Source organism: Pantherophis guttatus, chromosome 4, assembly GCF_059756535.1.
Source record: "Pantherophis guttatus breed Tessera chromosome 4, ASM5975653v1, whole genome shotgun sequence".
In the NCBI taxonomy this organism is placed as follows: Eukaryota; Metazoa; Chordata; class Lepidosauria; order Squamata; family Colubridae; genus Pantherophis; species Pantherophis guttatus.
The window spans coordinates 21,135,520-21,156,129 of record NC_142066.1 but is presented as its reverse complement, the minus strand read 5'-3'; the positions used below and the strand labels follow the sequence as shown (position 1 = coordinate 21,156,129).

The 20,610-nt window shown below is 36.6% G+C and overlaps 1 protein-coding gene across 1 annotated transcript; it reads left to right on the top strand.

Annotated features, from left to right (window-relative positions):
- Nucleotides 1-3,388: 3,388 nt before the first annotated feature.
- On the top strand, nucleotides 3,389-20,338 carry LOC132711569 (vomeronasal type-2 receptor 116-like). The gene is made up of 5 exons (XM_087893497.1): nucleotides 3,389-3,433; nucleotides 11,909-12,025; nucleotides 18,485-18,712; nucleotides 19,222-19,348; nucleotides 19,440-20,338. Exons 1-5 carry the CDS (start codon nucleotides 3,389-3,391, stop codon nucleotides 20,336-20,338), a joined length of 1,416 nt encoding a protein of 471 aa, XP_087749623.1.
- Nucleotides 20,339-20,610: the final 272 nt, after the last annotated feature.

The following is a 20,610-nucleotide window of genomic DNA, read 5'->3' as shown; positions in this document are numbered from 1 at the left end:
AAGTCTAGCAGAGGCCTAGACCTGCCTCCCCTGGCCCTCCCATTGCTCCCCTCACCCCCAAGATGTCCCATACTCCCCACACCTTGGATCTCAATAGGCATTTTCCCATTCTCATTGTGTCCTCCCAGGCCTTATTAGGCCTGATTTCTACCCCACCGGGCCAAACTTTCTTCTCCTCACATTTTGAAGTGAGTGCTGGAATGACTTTTTTTTTTTTTTGCAGGGCCAAATGGTTCTGAAAGCAGCCACACATTTAGTAACATCCAGGTCAATGCTACATGGCCCGTGGACAAACTCCTTCAGTTTACTGCCTGAACAAACTCCACAAAGTGCTGCAGAGAGCTTCTGCAGCATCCAGAAGTTTGTGTAACACAGTTGTTGGAAATGAATTCAACCAACAAGCATGGGTCGATGAAAACAAAGAGACTTTATTAAAAGAAAATAATAAAAACAATTTTGCAAAATAGGGTGGTATCACAGCAGATCTCAACAAGGAGTTTGAGCCAGGAAGCCACACCTAAAGTTTCAAAAGCATTACATTTTATAGTTCCCTATCCCGACACCCCCCCGCATGCCCCTCCTCCATCGCATCCAGTGACTGATCACGGCTAATCCGGAGCGCCTTTTAGAGAGAACATCATCTCTTTCTCTAATTACATGTTCATCAATACCTCCCTTTAACTATTCATAAAATATTTTGCAAGCATGGCTCTTTCTTATCTCTATTGCCTTGGCAATAAAGAGTGGGCCTCTTTCTAATGGGCCTCAAACAAAAGAAGATCTATTCTAACACAACAGTGTTATATATTGGTATGCTTTCAGCATGTTCTCCAACTATCTTAAAGCAGAATAATGTCTAACAAATTTAACAGAGTAGCAGAGCTGGAAGGGACCCTACAGGTCATCCAGTCCAACCCCCTGCCTGAGCAAAATTGAATCTTCACTTATATGCATTTCTAATCTATATACCTACATACTATTTTATTTTTGAATTTTCTCATATCCTACACGGTGGAGATCTCTCTAATCATTAGCTGAATGATATCAATGCCACACATATATTTACATTTGTATTTTGCTTAATGGCTCTAATGGTTTTATTTTTTTCTGGTAGCTCATAGGCAGGAGAACAAAGTAGTTTATCCCTGGACTGTGCAGCAGTGACCTGAATATGGCCGCCATTTTGTCCCCACCCACTAGCAGGCAGGAGACAAAATGGTGGCTGCCAGACAAGTTGCTTCATTCAGCTGCCTTAGAGAGTTTTCCACTGTGTTACAGAAACTTCTGTAACAAACTTTGCAGAGTTTGATCAGGCAGCAAAATGAAGGAGTTTGTCCATGTATTTCATCTCAACAATACCCCTTCTAATACCAGATTGGTTTAATCGAAATAATTACAAGTATTGTAACTATAATATACTATTTATATATTTACACATAGTTTCTTTGTTAAATAAATATGCTGATTTGATGGGAGTGGTTTAGTTAATATATCTGTGGTTTGTTCTTTTGTTTTACAATATACCGCCTTTATAATCCCATTTCTGATAACTGTCTCACATGTTTATATTTAATGTCTATATGTCTGGATCTTTGACCAATTGCGTCAGCTTTAGATATGTCAATGGCGGCTTTGTTGTCTTCCCGTATGATTATTGGATATGCAGGCTCTTTCCAAATGTCTATCATTAAATCATCAAACCATATTAAATTGTTTGCCGCTTTTGACAAACATACGAACTCTGCCTCTGTAGTTGAGGTTGATACAAGCTTTTGTTTATCCATGTACCAATGTATTGGGCTTTCATTTAAATATATGACATAACCTGAGGTGCATTTTCTTGTTTTAGTGTCAGTAGCCCAGTCCGCATCTGCATAACATGAGAGTATTGGTGACTTGGATATGTTTGGAGTGAGTGTTAATGTGATGTTCATTGTATGTTTCAGATACTTTAGCAATCTTTTAACAGCTTTCCAGTGATATATCTTCGGGTTATTTACATGTCTAGATAGTAAATTGACAGGGAGAGATATATCGGGTCTGGTCCAATTAGCTATATAGAGCAATGAACCAATTGTTGATCAATATAGTGTATTTTCATTAAAAGTTTCATCATCATTATACATATTTCTTATAAAATCAGCCTGCATAGGCATATCAGATGGTTTAGCATTGGTCATGTTGCATTTTAATAACAATTCTATTTTTTTTTTCTTTTTGTGATAGTACAAAACCATTCTCAGTTTTGGTAACTCTCAGGTATTTATCAATCTTTCCCAACGATTTTAGTGAAAAATAGTCATTGAGTTTTTGAGCAAATTGATCACACTTGGATTTACTTTTACCGATGTATAAAATATCGTCAACATATACTAATACCTTTTCATAGGAACCCTGATCTCTCCTGACAAACACACATTTGTCAGCTGATGTGGAGGTGAAACCTATCAGCCCAAGTGTTTCAGAAAGACAATCATACCAACGCTTACCCGATTGTCACAGACCATAGAGACTTTTCTTTAATAACCATGTTTTGCCCTCATCTTGGTCAATTCCTGGTGGTGCTCTGACATAAATTTCTAGTTGTGCGTGTAAATACACTGTCTGTACATCAAATTGAAACACATGTTCGTTTAGAATTGATGCAATGACTAGTGCGGTTTTTACACTTTCTGACTTGACAGCAGGAGAATAGGTATCTGTGTAATCATCTGGAAATCTTTGAGAAAATCCTTGTGCTACAATTCTTTCCTTATATAAATTTTTGTTATCTTCTAAATGTTTTATCTTGAATACCCATCTCGTTCCAATTGTTTTTTTGTGTTTGGGGACTCTAGCTGGTGTTTATAATTTTAGTGCCCTTAAACTATCCATCTCTTTTTGCATAGCGTTTTTCCACTTTATTTGTTCCTCCTTGGGAAGAGCCAAAATGTCCTCATAGTTTTTTGGCACAGTGACATCGCAATTAATGGACATCACATAGTCCTTTAAGATTTTAGGCATTTTCCCTTTGTTTGATCTAGGTGATCTTCTGATGTTTTTTTCTGCGTTATTAGTATTTTCAGATGATTCGTTGGTGTTCTCTTCATCAATGTCTCGTGTATTAATGATGTGGTGGCTTCTTTCCAATTCTTAATAGCTACTTTATGTTTGATTGATTTGTTGATGTGTATGTGAGGTTTTGATTGTGTTTGATTATCTTTATATGTATGTTTATCTAATATGATTTCGTTTGAATGTATTTTGCTCCAATTGGCATTTTCATCAAATTCGCCAATCCTGAAATTATTATTTTATGATTGTTGTTCATAAATCTATATGCTTTGGTTTTGGACTCATAACCTATGAATCTTAGCCTTTTTGAAATTTTGTCCCCCTTTCGTCTAAGATGTTTGGGAATATGTACGTTGGCCATTACCCCAAAGACATGAAGGTGAGATAATTTGGGTTTGCAGTTATACATGATTTCATATGGGGTTTTTTGAATTACACTAGACCATAATCTATTCAATGTATAATTTGAATATAGAACAGCCTCTCCCCAGTATGAAAAACGTAATCCTGCGTCTTCCAAAACACACCTAACCATAGTCAGTAAAAGACCATTTCTGCGTTCAACTACACCATTTTGATATGGCGAAAACGGTGAAGTTTTGTAATGTATCACACCATTTTTGTTACTCCAATTACTAAATTCTTTGCACATTAATTCAGAACCTCGGTCTGTCATTATCTGTTTGACTTTGATATTATGTTGAGTTTCGACTCTCTTATAAAATTCTTTGAATTTTGCAAATGTTTCGCTTTTGTGTTTGAGAGTGTACACAAAACCGTATCTACTATGGTCGTCAACAATCGAAAAGAAGAAACGTTTGTTGCCAATTGAAGGCTTCAATGGGCCAACTAAATCCATGTGCACCAGTTGAAAAATGTGTGTGGTGCTCCTTATAGATTTCTTTGGTCGGGGTCTGTTTTTTAATTTTGAGCTTTTACAAATAGAACACTCTAAATAATTATCACAGTTGTTTACTTTAAGACCTTTAGAACAGTTTAACATCTTTTTTATAATCGGGAAACCAATGTGTCCCAATCTTCGGTGTAATAGGTGGGCGCAATTATCATGTATAGGTTTACCGATAGAAATACATTTGTTATTGATTGGTTCAGATACAACATATTCAATATCAATGTTATTAACATTGTTACTATTTTCCCCTTCTGTATTATATTCATTAGTATTACAATCATCATCTATATTCTCTTCCCCTTCTTTTCCATAGTCATCAGTATTACAATCGTCATCTATGTTCTCTTCCCCTTCTTTTTTCTCTACACCATCATTATCATCATCTTCGTTACTAAAGCTAGAACTTATCTGTTCAATAGATTCGTGAGATGGTATATAGTAAGGTAGTCCTCCTGATATAACTACAATTCCTACTTCTTTTCCAATGTTAGTTAACAATACATTACAATATCTGAATAATACTTTTATTTTTGTTTCTTTACTCAACTTTACTGTAGCAAGAACATTGTAAGGTATTTCTGGTACAAAAAGAACATCACTTATATTGCCAATACCTGAAATATGAACATTTCCCTTCCCATCAACTTTTACGAGCTTTTGATTGGCTACTTTAATGTTGAATGACATTTTGGTGAAGGAGGTAAACAATTCTTTGACACATGAAATATGTGATGTAGCCCCAGAGTCTAATAACCAATAATTTCCTTTCTTACCCCTTTTAAGGATGGGATCAATATCCCTGAATCAGTTTACATATTCACTATTGTTCCTATCTTTTTCTCTTTCGGATACTCTACCCCTTCTTGGACTAGGTGATTTCTTGCCCCTTGAGTTAATACTTATTCTTTGATTACTATGAGTCCTATCATAATATCTCTGCCCGGAATTAGATCTCTTTCTATGGGCATTGATATTGTGTGTTCGGACATATTCATTAATTGGTCTTTCTCTAAAATTTCTTGGGCAATCTTTCTTAAAATGATCCTTTGAACCTCATGTATAGCACCCTTGCAGGACATTTACTTGCTCATCAAAATCCACCTTCCTTGTATTTCTGTTTTCACTACGCATTAATGCTCTATCCCTTCTGAGGTTATCCTCAGCTATTAATCTTCCAGATAGACTTTCAAGAGATAAATTTCCGTATTCTGGATTATCTAACTGATTAAGAAAGTTGTCCCAGGATGAATTGAGGGAATTGATAATAATACTAATAAAACTCTCTTCAGATATAATTTCTCCCCTTCGTAATAATTGAGATCTCATAGCATTTAATTTAAGCAGATGTTCACTCATGCTCATAGCTGGCTTTAATCTGGCAGAGTGAAATTCTCTAGAAATTCTAGAGGTAGTACTTCTGTTTTTGCTGTGGAAAAAAATATAGGTTTTTTTTCCATATTTCAAATATTGTAGAACCATTGGGTATAATGTAGTAAATAGCTGGTTCAAGTGAGCTTAGCAATAAACAGAATGCTATATGTTGGACACAATCCACTTCTAATGACCCCGGTTTTTCGGGTGGACTCAATATGAGGAAAAGTGCGTTTTCTCTCATTAAAGCAATTTGAAATTGTTGGGCCCATTCTATTAAATTATTACCTGTGGCGCATAATTTAGGGAAACCGTTTGGCAGAATGTTAGGTTGTGTACCACTGTTATTCACAAATTGTTGTTGAAGGTGACCCTGAACGTGAGAATATTGACAGAAGGGTATGGGCATGCATGTAGTAAGATTTGAAAATTCTGTTGGTCTTTCTTGACAGGTGATCGAATTTTGTTGAAGTAAACAATGATTTATCTTGTGTTGATCGCTGATTAAAGATGCTCTCTGTGTGGTTGCTGTCAGATGTAGCATTTCAGAAGATTGTTTTATAAGAACTGTCAAAATGCAATGGATGAACTGTTACTCCTGGTTCTCAACGATGCATTATTAGAGGCAGAAATTCCCAAATCCTGGACTGAAACCATCATTACACTTATCCCTAAAGAAGACACAGACCCCACACAAATTAAAAATTATAGGCCGATTTCACTGCTTAATGTAGATTATAAACTCTTCATGTTGGTCATAACGCAAAGACTGAAAGCAATTATTCATAAATACATACATACGGATCAGAACGGTTTTGTCCCAAGAAGACAGATCAAAAACAACATAAGAACAATTATTAACGTCCTGGAACATTACGAGAAAAGAAACGATAAACAAGAAGCCCTACTTTTCCTAGACGCACAAAAGGCCTTTGATAATTTAAACTGGAACTTCCTCATATCGCAATTAGAAATTATGGACTTTGGCGCTAAATTTTTACAAATGATTAGAAAAATATATTCCCACCAAACGGCCAAAATTATGATCAACGGAGATATGACTGAAAACCTAGATATACAAAAAGGAGTGAGACAAGGCTGCCCCTTATCCCCACTATTGTTCATAATCTCTTTGGAAATATTATTAAATGAAGTCAGGAAAGACCCCGAAATAAAAGGTTTGAGAATACGGAAAGAGGAGTACAAATTGCAAGCCTTTGCTGATGACGTGGTGTTTATAATGGAGCAACCGGAAACAACAGGAGCCAAACTTTTAGCGAGGATAGAGGAATATGGAAGAGTTGCAGGGCTTAAAATTAACAAACAAAAAACTAAAGTATTAACAAAGAACTTGACAAAGGTACAAGAGATACAACTAGAAGACAAATTAGGAATACAAATTGTAAAGAGAATAAAGTATTTAGGAATCTGGCTTACTGCCAAAGCAATAACAATCAGAGAAGACAATTACAATAAATTAATGAAACAAATTAGAAAAGACCTGGAAACGTGGAATAAATTACAACTGTCATTCCTAGGGAAAATTGCATCCATAAAAATGAACATACTCCCTAGATTACTCTACCTTTTCCAAGTAGCCCCAATCTGGCCAGGAAAGAATTTCTTTAAGGACCTCACTAAAATAACAACAAAATTTATTTGGAATGGGAAAAGGGCCAGAATTAAAATAAAATGTATGCAAGATACCCGAGAAAAAGGAGGCCTGGGCCTACCGGACTGGGAGCTATATTATAAAGCAGCGTCGCTAAACTGGATAAGGGACTGGATAGATCTTAAGAATAAAAGAATGTTATCACTAGAAGGCTTTGATCTACAACGCGGATGGCATGCCTTTCTCTGGGAGGGAAAGGATAAGCACCATGGGTATTTTCAGCAACATATCATTAGAGAAGCATTGTACAAATCATGGCAAGAGGTTAGGAAACACTACACCAAGATCCCACGATGGCTATCGACAATGGAAGCACAAATATACCCCAATGCCATGGATATAGCGAAAATGAGGACTTATAAAGAACTACTGAACAGTGAAGGAGAATTACAAACAAGACAAGAATTACAAAATCAGGATATAGACATTGATTGGTGGCCATACATGCAAATAGAATCAAGATACAAAACGGATCGGGCACAATTAGGATTCCAAAATGAACCAAATGAATTGGATAAAATATTACAAAGTCCAGATGAGAAAATGATTACCAAAATTTATAAGTACCTACTACAATACAAATTGGAAGAGGAGGTTGTCAAAGAAAGCATGATAACATGGGCCCAAAACATAGGATATACTATTGAATTGGATAAGTGGGAGAATTTGTGGAAGATAAACTATAAGATGACACTGTCCATACCCTACAAAGAAAACCTTTACAAAATGTTCTACCGATGGCACCTCCCACCGGCGCGTCTAGCCAAGATGTTCCCAAATACATCTTCGATGTGTTGGAAATGTAAATCACAGAAAGGGACATACTACCATCTCTGGTGGCTATGCCGAAGGGCAAAACAATACTGGCAACAAATTAAAACAATGATTGAAGAAATTACGAAACAAAAACTTGAAATGAGACCGGAAACCTTTTTATTGGGAATCATCACAGCAAATTATACCAAAGAAATAAAATATCTAATCATTCATATCCTCACAGCAGCACGTATACTCTTTGCCCAACATTGGAAATCTGAACAGTTACCTACAGAAGACAAAATAATAACTAAAATTACAGAATGTGCAGAATTAGATAAGCTTACAAAAGAAATACAAGAGAAGGATGATACTGATTATTATTTAGTATGGCAAAAATGGTACGGCTGGCTGGAGGCAAAAATAGGAATACAAAGATAGTTTATGACTAATCAATAGAAATGTATAGAAGTAAATAAGGAATCAATTATATATATATATATATATAAAACCGTGTAAATAGATGATTATAGACATTAATATAAATACAAAAATGGAAAATACTCCACCGTTATAGTAACTTCTAAGAGTTAGTCATTGGACTGAATCGATGTTTGTTAGTTTTGTATGTTATTTTATGTATTTATGTTGGTTTTGTTTTTTCTTTTTATTATTAATAAAAAAAATTTAAAAAAAAAAGAAAATTCTGTTGGTCTTTCTTGACAGGTGATCGAATTTTGTTGAAGTAAACAATGATTTATCTTGTGTTGATCGCTGATTGAAGATGCTCTCTGTGTGGTTGCTGTCAGATGTAGCATTTCAGAAGATTGTTGAACATTTGGATTCTCACCTTTCAAATTCAGTAGAAAAGGATTGTTGCCTGAAGATTGACTTTGTTTAGCAGGGTAGAATCCTTGCATATAATAATCGCCCTGTTGATGTTGTAGATTGGATGACATCATGGGTACAGTATTGTTAGGTATGCTTCCATGAATGGTTTGATCTCCTGAAGTAGTTGCAGTCATTGCTTGAGGTTTTGTTGAAAAAATGCGATAAAACTGAGAGATATCTTCAATAAACATTGTATTCATCCCAAGAACCTCAGTTGAAGCTGGGTTGTTGTTTACAATGTTGCTTTTCGAAGACGTTTCTGTCTGAGTTTTCTTTAAAAACCTGGCTGCTTCTTCTGTCTTCTGAGCTGTTGTTAGTGAGGTACCTGAATAGCAATCTGCTTCAGTGTTTTTAAAGATTGGGAGGTTTAAAATGCTGCCAAATGCGGCTTCTAAAGTCTCTATTGCCTTCGCAATTTCTGTATCTGAAGGTAAGAGTTGTCTTTGATTTTTTGGAGTTCGGTTGTCTGTATTAAACTTCTGTAGTGCATTTGGGTTGTTTGAGATGCATTCATTGTTATTGGTCATTGGGCGGCCATTTTGATTGATTGAGTTTGAAAAATCTGTTGCTCTGAAAATGGTGCCTTACCTTCGTTATCATGTTCCAACAACATCAAATTGTCTCCTGAGGGGCTCGTTGGGTCAGCATCATTAGCTTTGATATAATCTTCTAAAAGCAATTTTATTTCCCCTTTTGAATTTTTATTTCTTTTAGATATATTAATTATTTTAGTTATAGTAGAATCTATATCGTTACCTTTAAAAGGTGTTTCATCTTGTTTCTCAATTTCTTCAGTGGATGTATTTATATTTTCTTCATCCGGAACAGCTCCTGTTATTGTCTTTACGGGAGTCATTTGAGCCGCTATTTTGTGGGTGAAGGCTCTCGTGTTAATTCTTCTTTTTTCTGATTCTGACATCTTTTTTTTTTTTTTAGTGAGTTAAGTTTGGCTAACCATCCTCTTGCTACCAAATTGTTATATTAAAAATGATCAAGCCAAACAATTCCATATGATTAGAATCAGTATATATATGTTTTATTTTATATCTAAGCTAATAAATCAATCCTTAAATATTCTATCTCAGTACATTACTTCACTGAAACACAGACGAGAGTGAAGGAAAAGAGAAGGTGAGTAACTTTTATATCAGGTGGGAGGGGGGAGTGGAACATTGCATTATGGGACATCTAGTTTAAATAGAACATGTTATATTGATGATGTTTATACCAGATTAAAACACTCTGGTATTTCATCTCAACAGTCCATGGGCTGTGTGGCATTGATCTTGGGTGGCTACTTTCAGAACCATACAGCCCTGCAAAAAAACGTCATTCCAGAACTCTGGAAGGCCTCAGATCTCTTCAAAATAGGAGGATATGTTTAGTCTGGTGGGGTATAGGAATCAGGCCTAATAAGGCCTGAGAGGACACAATGGGATTGGGAAAAGGCCTATTGATACCCAAGACGTGGGAAGTATGGGGCATCTTAGGTGTAAGCGAGGCCATAGGAGGGCCGGGGCAGGCAGGTCTGGGTCTGTAATAGACATCCAACAGCCTCCCCACACACATAGGCAACCCCCCCCGCTCCACTTAACCTGCACATTTGTTTACATTTTATTGGGGAGAGCAGAAATGGGGTTATTAGGTGACATGTTTCATCTAATGACTGCTGCAACATGTGACTGCAATGGGCAGGTTTCATTAGGGTCGTATCTTGAGGACTACCTCAATTGGAATTGAATGGAATGGAATGGAGAGTAGCGAATAGATAGAAAGATATTTTAGTGTAGTGTAGTGTAATGTAAAAATAGAATAGAGAGCAGAATATAACAGAGCAGAATGTATCTCTATCAATGCCTATACACATATATTTACATTGGTATTTTGTTTTATGGAGCTAATGCTTTTATTTTTCTCTGGTGACTCATCAGTCCCTCCTCTGGAGGCTTTGCATGTTTTGAAGATATTCACATGTGTGACTGTCTCATTATCATTATGGAATTTGACATTTTGTCCCTTCCATGGAAAAAGTAGGAACCAGCCTTGAAGGATGCTATTTATTGTCCCCATTCCAACCCACTGCTGGGAGCCCCAAAGTCTGTGAGTTGATTTGATAGTATGTTACATTCGCTAGTTTTGTCTGAAAAACATCTCAAGGAGAGAAATCAGTTTGATCTACTTCAAAGATCTTTTTGCAGACAGAAGCCTTTGTACACAGAAAGAAGACACTCATGGAAGATCTTAGCATTCATGGAGTTACTATTAATAGTATTGTCTGAAGTGGTGTGCAAGGATCCAAGTCCTCACTGTGATTTTGATGAGCCTCTTCCTATTCACCACACATATCATCAGCTTGGAGATATTAATATTGCTGGCATTATTTCTGCCTTCTTTGCAACTTCTAATCCCATTGATTTCAGTCAGCATCCTTTTCAGGGATTTCAAGATGGAGTTATGTAAGTACATACTCAATTTATTGTCATGCTCTGGACATTGCAGTTAAACCACAGGATGCTTGAAATGTTTTCCTCTACTGACAATACGTCCAGTAAGAAACATTGTAAATAGAATATCTAGGTGTATTTTAAATGGTTATATTTTACCTTAGTTTCTACGTAAAGTAAAAAGGGGCCAATTCTCCTTTTATAACAAATCACATCTTAATATCTATAAGTAGAGAGAATCTACTTATATTTAGAGAAATTTAGAGTATATCTAAATTTATGAAAGTGCAACTACCAATAAGATGGGGGAAAATATTTCCCATAATAACTTTTTTTATTTGATATATCTGCAATTTCCTTCTTGATATAAAACATTAAACATTAGGTTGGATACATTTCTCACCTTTTCAGAAACAGTGCTTCCAATTTCAGCCTATGTTTATATTTAAAATTACTTCAGTTCCTATAGAGGTATATATGTACTAGTATAATGCTTTGCATTTTCCAGGTTCTGAGTTGAATAGCAAAGATAAAACACTAAAACTCATTCCACAAATGTGTCGTACTGAACGGTTGGAAGTATCATAAGATGAAGCAAACATTTTCTTATGCATTTTGTCTTTATTTATTTTTTACAGAGTAGTTTTTCAGAATTACCAACATATCCTGGCCTTAGTTTTTACTCTAAAAGAAATCAATGAAAATCCTCAGATTCTACCCAATGTCACACTGGGCTTCCAAATCTTTAATAGCAATTTTAGTCCAAGCTTGACTTACTTTGCCTCAATGCTTCTGCCTTTCACTCAGGGAAAATTCATCCCTAACTACAAGTGTGGGGTCACAAATACTTTGGCTGCTGTCATTGGGGCACCTGACATCTCTCTTCACATGGCAGCTATATTGTGCATCTACAAATTTCCTCAGGTAAAGATGAGCTGAAGATATACCTTATTATTTTGCTGTACCTTCCCAGATGTTTGTATTTTCTCTTTCTAAAAAGGATAGACCTTTCAGATTCCTAGCTATTATTTTTTGCTTGTGTTGGCAGAAAAATCCATCTGGTTCAGTTCCAATCCGGAAGAAAGGTACTTGAAATAAAATGGAGGCTGGAGGCTGATTGGAAAGAAAGGTTCCCTTTATTGATGAAGCAGAATCACCAACCACATGTGATTCAGGGACAGCTGACAAAATGGAGTTGAGAATGGATGGGTTTTATACCTTCTTTGGGCTTTGTATTTGAGCTTCCTGTTCCTGTGCAAGAATATGTCCTTTAATATTCTATTGGCTGTTGTCAGATTCCTATGGGGTCATCGCTGGTTCTATAGGCAAAGGGGAAATACAAATCCTAGGTGCTTCTCTGAGCTAAACCTCTCAACCCTTCTTGACTATATATGCGCAACATTGGAAGAGTAGTGATATACCAACACCAGATAAAGTAATCAATAAAATTATGGAATGTGCGGAATTAGATAGACTCACAAAGGAATTACAAAATAGGGAAGAACATGACTTTTACTTAGTATGGGAAAAGTGGTATAGTTGTTTGAAAGATAGGAAAGAGATGAAGCAATAGGAAGTAAATAAAATGACCAAATATAATATGATGGAAACAAAGGACAGACATAGGTCAACAAAGATCAATATTAGATAGACAAAAGGGAATGACCAAATAAGGAAGAGTCAAAATACAAAGAGAAATATATATTATAGTTGCGACAAACTGGACATGTATTGAAATGGATGTTTATATGTTTTTATGTTTTGTACATTTCATTGTTCTGTTTAGTTTGTACTTATAAATAAAAATTGGAGGAAAAAAAAAGATTTTTTCCCCATTTCTCCTGCCTTTTTTTTTAATATTTCCCAAAATATTTCATTCTTCTGGAGTGTGTGTGTATGTGTGTGCATGGCTTCCCACACTTGCTAGGATCAGCATAACAGCATGAATAATTGTACTCTGAACAGATAATGGAGATGTTTGGCACAGAACAACAAACCCCAATTTCAATCACAGAATTAAGTTTCAAATTTGAATTATTCATAATGAGATTTATTCCAGAAAAATATCTTTGTGACATCTTGGTTGATATTCCTAAATACATACAATTTAGTTGCACAATGTTTTGCTTGGTAAGAACAAGGGCACCGAAAGACTCAAATGTACATAGCTTCAGAGGCTCACATAGACCTTTGCAATTGCATGTTTATCTTTCTGTAGTTGACCTATGGCTCTTCTCCAGTCATGGATAAAGAGATTCAAGCAATTTTCTTCCAACAAATGTTTCCCGATGAATCCCACCAACATAAGGGCCTCCTCCAGCTATTGCTATACTTTAGATGGATCTGGATTGGAATTCTTGTAATGAAGGATGAGAAAGGAGAGAAATTTGTCCAGGAGGTGCTCCCCACATTTTCCAAGCATGGCATTTGCATTGAATTCATAGCAGAGTTCCCAAATGTAGCATTTTACAGTGATTTTACTGATACCATAGATGAAGGACTACATATGTATCATGTTCTCATGAACAGCACAGCCAATGTGATAATCTTATATGGTGAAACTCAGTCCTTAGCAGGTCTGAGAACTTTCCTCCAGTTTTCAGAAGTGGAGGATATACCAAGGAAGAAAAAAATTTGGCTTATAACCGCTCAGACAGATTACACCTCAGTTGCCATTCATAAATCTTGGAATATCCATTTCCTACATGGTGCTTTATCCTTTGCAGTTCACACAAAGGAGGTCCAAGACTTCCAGAAATTTCTTCAAAACCTAAATCTAACCAACAAACCTCAAGATCATTTTCGGAACGATTTCTGGGAACAGGCATTCAATTGCTTCTTTTCAAGCTCAAAAACTGAGACATCTGAGAAAAAATGTACTGGACTGGAGAGGCTTGAGACCCTTCCCACATCTGTGTTTGAAACACACATGAGTGGACAGAGTTACAATATTTACAATGCAGCCTATGCTGTGGCACATGCTTTACAATCTCTATATATGTCCAAATCCAGGGAAACAACAATAGTGAAAAAAGGAAGGAAACATTTTCACAATCAAGTGTTGTGGCAGGTAAGTCTGTAAGTAGAGTAATGTAGAAACCACCATATCTGTAGTTCCAATATTGCTCTATAAACTCTAGTGAATAATATTCTTCTGGGCTGTGGCCATTAGGTGAAAAAGTGAGGGTTTACAAAAAGATTAACCAATTGAAATATTTATTTGCTTATACTAAAATTTTAAATGGAATTCAACAAAATTTCAACTGCATCTCCTAGACTATACTTCTGTCCATGAAATTGTCTGCCTGGCAAGCCCCAAACCAAGAATTATACATGGTGATTCTTCCAAGTTGCTTTCTCTATTATCTTACATTTATACACTGTTTCATGCCAGAATAAGCACTCTCCTATCTATATCTACAGTATTCTCTGTGGAGTGGCTATCTTCATGTTCTTTCATTCTTTATCCTTATATCACACCCATAGTACAGGTAGTCCCCCACTTATGACCACTATTGAGCCCAAAATTTCTGTTGCTAAGCAAGACAGTTGTGAGTTATGCTTCATTTTACAATCATTCTTGCCGCAGTTGTTAAGTGATTCAGTGCAGTTGTTAAGATATAGAATAGAATAGAATAGAATAGAATAGAATAGAATAGAATAGAATAGAATAGAATTCTTTATTGGCCAAGTGTGATTGGACACACAAGGAATTTGTCTTTGGTGCATATGCTCTCACTGTACATAAAAAGACAAGATACACTCTTCGAGAATCATAAGGCACAAAATCCAGTGACAGTCATACAGTACAATAAGCAATCAAATCACACTAGGGAACCATCAATATTAACATAAATCGCAAGGATACAAGCAACAAAGTTACAGTCATGTAGTCACAAGTGGGAGGAGATGGGCGACAGGAACAATGAGAAGACCAATAGCAATAGTAATGCAGTCTAATGTGAATAGTTTGACAGTGTTGAAGGAATTATTTGTTTAGCAGAATTATGGCATTTGGGGAAAAAATTGTTCTTGTATCTAGCTGTCTTGGTGTGCAGTGCCCTATAGCTTCATTTTGAGGGTAGAAATTGAAACAATTTATGTCCAGAATGCAAGGGGTCTGTAAATATTTTCACAGCCCTCTTTTTGATTCATGCAGTATATAGGTCCTCAATGGAAGGCAGGTTGGTAGTAATTGTTAACATGTAACATGGTTGTTAAGCGATTCTGACTTCCCCATTAACTTTTCTTGTCAAAAAGTCACAAAAAGTGACCACATGCCCCTGGGACACTGCAACCATCATAAATATGAGTCAGTTGCCAAGCATCTGAATTTCGATCACGTGACCATGGGGATGCTGCAACGGTGGTAAGTGTGAAAAATGGTTAATAGTCACTTTTTTCAGTGCTGTTGTAACTTCAAATGGTCACTAAATGAATTGTTGTAAATAGAAGACTGCCTGTACTCAAACCAAGTTGCTTTTCAGGGGCTGAATAAAGAGGACCAAGAAGGATGTTATTTTGACCCTAGTTTTTGTGAGACATACAGTATGTACTTCCATGGGATGGAAGTATCATAGCTTGAAAAATGTACATTTAAGCCAACGAATCCAGCCTGTGCTTAGTGCAGGATTACAAAGTTAAGCATCTCAGACAATGATGACTCTACTTCTCTTTGAACACATCCAGTAAAAGGAAGGGCATTGCCTTTGGTCCTCAATTCACATTCCTAACCTCTTCTCCTCAGACATGATTTCTTAGGTAGAATACAGTTTCCTAAAAATATATAAAGATATAGATATTTTCCTATTCACAACTCATTAGTGGGGGGTGGGGAAAGGCCGATTTCCTTAGTTTTTTGCTCAATGGCCAGGAATGGGCATCTCACATACTGTAGGCCTGTTCCTTAGGTAAATGATGACTGAATGCATATGATTCCTTTAAGTGAAATGATCCTGAACCCCATCCAGGCTACCATAAATTGATACGTCTTGTGATCATTTTCCTCTCACTTTTGAATATAAAGGGGGACACGATGGCTCAGCAGTTAAGAAGCTGGGCTTAACGACTGGAAAGCCGACAGCCCATTGAACGATGGGGTGAGGTCCTGTTCTCGTCCAGGCTCCCACCAAACTGCCCTAGCAATTTGAAGGGATCAATTGTAAATAGATAAATAGGTATCCCTTCGGTGAGAAGGTAACATTGCTCCATGATATCATGCTAGCCATAGGTTGGTGTAAACTGTCATAGAACAATGATGGCTCAATGGCCCTTGAAATGGAGATGAGCACCACCCCTGGCAATAACTAGCAGAGTAAAATCCTCAGAGACACTTTTATTTTTTCCTTTTGAATATAAGATAATATATTCTAATATAAGGGACACGGTGGCTCAGTGGCTAAGACACTGAGCTTGTCGATCAAAAGGTTGGCAGTTCAGCGGTTCGAAACCCTAGTGCCACGTAAGGGGATGAGCTCCTGTTATTTGTCCCAGCTTCTGCCAACCTAGCAGCTCGAAAGCATGTAAAAAATGCAAGTAGAAAAATAGGGACCACCTTTGGTGGGAAGGTAACAGCATTTAGTCATGCTGGCCACATGACCATGGAGACGTCTTCTGACAGGGCTGGCTCTTTGGCTTTGAAACAGAGATGAGCACCGCTCCTTAGTGTCAGGAACGACTAGCACATATGTGCGAAAGGGAATCTTTACCTTTAACCTTTACCTTTATTCTAATATATGAATCAATAACAAGATAAAAATATAATGTAACTAAAAAGTATACTTGAATGTGTGAATGTGTATATATATTTTCAATTACATATTTTAAATATTTTTTATTATATTGAGGTTTGTTGGATTGTTTTTAAAGTATTTTTATTATCTTCTAGTTTGTCGGATTGTAGCTGCAATAATTCAAATCATACTTTAGCATGGCTACAGCAAGTATAATGCTCTTTTTAAGTAAGAATAGTATTAAATTTTATAGCCTTCATACATCTTAGCATTTCTTATATATTTATCTGAAGTCATATGGATTAAGTAGCTTTAGAAATTAAACTACCTAGTTTTATTTTTTTTCCACTGGGTTTATTTATTGAAATTCTATATTAATTTTATTTCAGTAATGTCATATTTTACATCTACCCCAGTGGTGGGTTCCTCCCAGTTCAGCCCGGTTCGGCCGAGCCGGTAGCAGTGATGATATGATGTCACCGAACCGGTTCTGCCCCCTGCCCTCCCCCACCCCCCGGTTATTCTTACCTTTTATTTGGCCCCACCCCCAATCTATTGCTGTCTCCTGAGTCCCAGCTGATGGCTAGAGGGAAAAAAACTGTTTAAACTCTTGCCGCGGGGCTTCAAAGGGCCGCCCTACAGCTGATCAGTGTTAAAAGAAAACAAATGTGTAGACCGGTGCCTGCAAAAATAAATCCCAGTGGTGGGATTCTACTTTGGTAGAACCAGTTGTTAAGTAGTTAAATAGTTAAGCAGTTCGGAGAACCAGTTGTTAAAATAAATCTCCTTTTGTTTTTTTTCCACTTTACAGGGTTAATACTGTAAGGATTAATTACAACATTTGGTGTTGTTTCCTAGCCTAATCTTTATTACCGAAACTGCCTCTCTGGCAGTATACCTAGACTTACTGTCATTTCCTGTTCCGGAGGCTATTTTTTTGCTTGACTTTCTTAAAGGGGAAGGGTTGTTTAAGCTTTTTACACCACTGTTGGGAGAAAATACTCCCCTGTTGGAGTTCTTTCAGCCAGGGTGCAATCATCAGCACTTTGAAGAAATAATTGAATCCTTTTGTGCATATGGACTACTCAGAGGGCTGAAAAAGTTATTTTTGACTGGTCCTTGCACTTTTGACCAATCCTCGAACTTACAACTCTCCTCACATTTTACGTTTTTTGCCCTATCATGTCACCATAGTGAAGAGAAACAGTTGTGAAATGAGTGACATGGTTGTTAAGAATGCTGCACAGGCATAAATGTGAGGATGGTCATAAGTGTAAGGACCAGTCAAAAGTACGAGGACCTGTCAGAAATGACTTTTTTCAGCCCTCTGAGTCCCTATACACATAGCCATGGCCACCCGGTCACATGACCAGCTAGCCATGCCCACCCAGTCACATGACCTCCAAGCCACGCCCACAAAATAAGCCACACCCACAGAACCGGTAGTAAAAAAATTTAGAGCCCACCCCTGATCTACCCTTATTTTGGAATGATTGTTATGTTATTTGTTTAATACTGGCCTTAAATTAAAATAAAAACTAATACTTATATTTTCTTTCTTTAAAGAAACATCCAGATATCTATTTTGAACAAAAAAAAGTTTTCTTCCCCCCTCTTGTCTTTTTCTCCTCTGATTGTCTCTATATTTCAGGTTCATTCTATTCTGAGAAGAATCAGATTCAACAATAGTGTTGGTGAAAAGATCTCCTTTGATAAAAATGGAGAATTCATTGGTGGATTTGATATTATCAACTGGGTCACATTCCCAAACCAGTCCTTTGCAAGGGTCAAAGTTGGGACGGTGGATCCCACAGCTCCAGCAGACAAGTTCTTCAATATTTCTATAGATTCCATCACATGGCCAGTAGGCTTTAATCAGGTTAGCTATTTGAATCTAAACCGATTTGCCTTCATTTATGTAGCATAAAAATACATTTATTGATGAAAGTCCCAGAGCATCATCTCTGACTGGGCTAAGTACAAATGTCCTTAGGAAGGAAAAATTATGTGTAGTTGGTATAGAATGTACTCTTTACTTTGGCCCTCTGTTAATTATGGACAATGTTTTTCATGGTTTTGAAGTAAAAGCTGCAAGCCAATGTACTAGATTTCATCAGTCTGGAGATTTCAAAATTCAGAGGCTGAGAAAACCATCGTTAACTAACTAGCACAGAAATTATCTTTGGAGAATGATGATGATGGTTATAGAAAGCCATAGATACCAATAAATGTAGATGTTTAATGAATCATTATTTCAGACCAAATGCTGTTATCATATCACTTCTGCTTATTAATCTATTTTTTTCTGCTGATTCTACATTAAAAGTATCTCTCCAAGCACTTCCTTTCCTCTCTGTATCTTAAAAATTCTTCTTCATTCATTGTTAGGCATTACCTTTATCTTTGTGTAATGATCCTTGTGAGACAGGATACAGTAAGGCCAAGAAAGAAGGGAAGTTGTTTTGTTGCTATGATTGCCATCTATGTCCAGAGGGGAAAATATCAAAGGAGAAAGGTAGGAAATTTTCAAATATAATGGGACTAAGCGATAAGGGTAGAACATTGTCTATAATGCACCAAATAAATTCAACTGTGTTCTTTTTTAGACATGGATGACTGCTCTCCATGTCCAGAGGATTGTTATCCGAACCTCCATCAAAATATGTGCATTCCAAAGCGAATCACCTTTTTGTTCTATGAAGAACCCTTGGGGATCAGTCTGACTGTTCTTTCCCTTTGTTTTTTATTAAAGACAACTTTGGTAATCACAATCTTTGTAAAACATAAAGACACCCCTATTGTCAAAGCCAACAACCGGAATCTCACTTATACACTCTTAATTTCCCTCCTGCTCTCTTTTCTTTGTGTGTTTCTATTTATTGGAAGACCCGATAAGATTGTATGTCTCCTTCGACAACCAGCTTTTGGCCTCATCTTTTCTGTGGCAGTTTCTTGTGTCTTGGCCAAAACCTTTGTTGTGGTTCTAGCATTCATGGCCACCAAACCTGGTTCCAAATTGAGGAAATGGGTTGGGGGAAGGATGGTCAGTTTTATTCTTCTATCCTGCTCCCTTGTTCAAATATCTTTTTGTGCTGCATGGCTGATAACATCTCCACCATATCCAGATTTTGATATGAAGTCAATGTCTGAAGAAGTCATCATGGAGTGCAAAGAAGACTCGGTCATGTACTACTGTGTTTTGGGCTTTATGGGTTTTCTTGCTCTGGTTAGCTTCTCTGCTGCTTTTCTAGCTAGGAAGTTACCTGACAGCTTCAATGAAGCCAAATTCATCACTTTTAGTATGTTGGTCTTCTGCAGTGTTTGGCTGTGCTTTATTCCAACCTATCTAAGCACAAAGGGAAAGTATATGCTGGCTGTGGAGATCTTCTCCATGATCTCCTCCAGTGCTGGCTTATTGGTGTGTATCTTTTCCCCCAAGTGTTTTATCATTGTGATGAGACCTGAACTGAACAATAAACATCAGCTCATGAAAAGGAAATTTTGACAACTCTTTCCATTTGCTTCATATCCTTTATATGTAGATTTTGGAGACTTGCACAATTAAGATAGAGAACAATGTGCAGCTATATTTGACTTGCTATGTTGCAATATTTACCCTGTCCCTTATATTTGGATAGGGCAGAACTGTTTTTCCTTCTGAAGTCAATTATACATGGGTACCTTAATATACATATATTTAAATAAATAAATAAATAATAGTACAAATTGATTTATTGAAATAAATTCAGTATGTGATGGTAAGATCTGACTACATAT

What these genes read in the sequence shown, in the direction of transcription:
- LOC132711569 (XM_087893497.1), top strand. Translation starts at nt 3,389, where the DNA reads ATGTTTGGGAATATGTACGTTGGCCATTACCCCAAAGACATGAAG. An exon ending in GCATCTACAAATTTCCTCAG is followed by an intron (nt 12,026 to 18,484) that starts GTAAAGATGAGC and finishes TCTATATTTCAG; the next exon opens with GTTCATTCTATTCTGAGAAG. An exon ending in GGCCAGTAGGCTTTAATCAG is followed by an intron (nt 18,713 to 19,221) that starts GTTAGCTATTTG and finishes ATTCATTGTTAG; the next exon opens with GCATTACCTTTATCTTTGTG.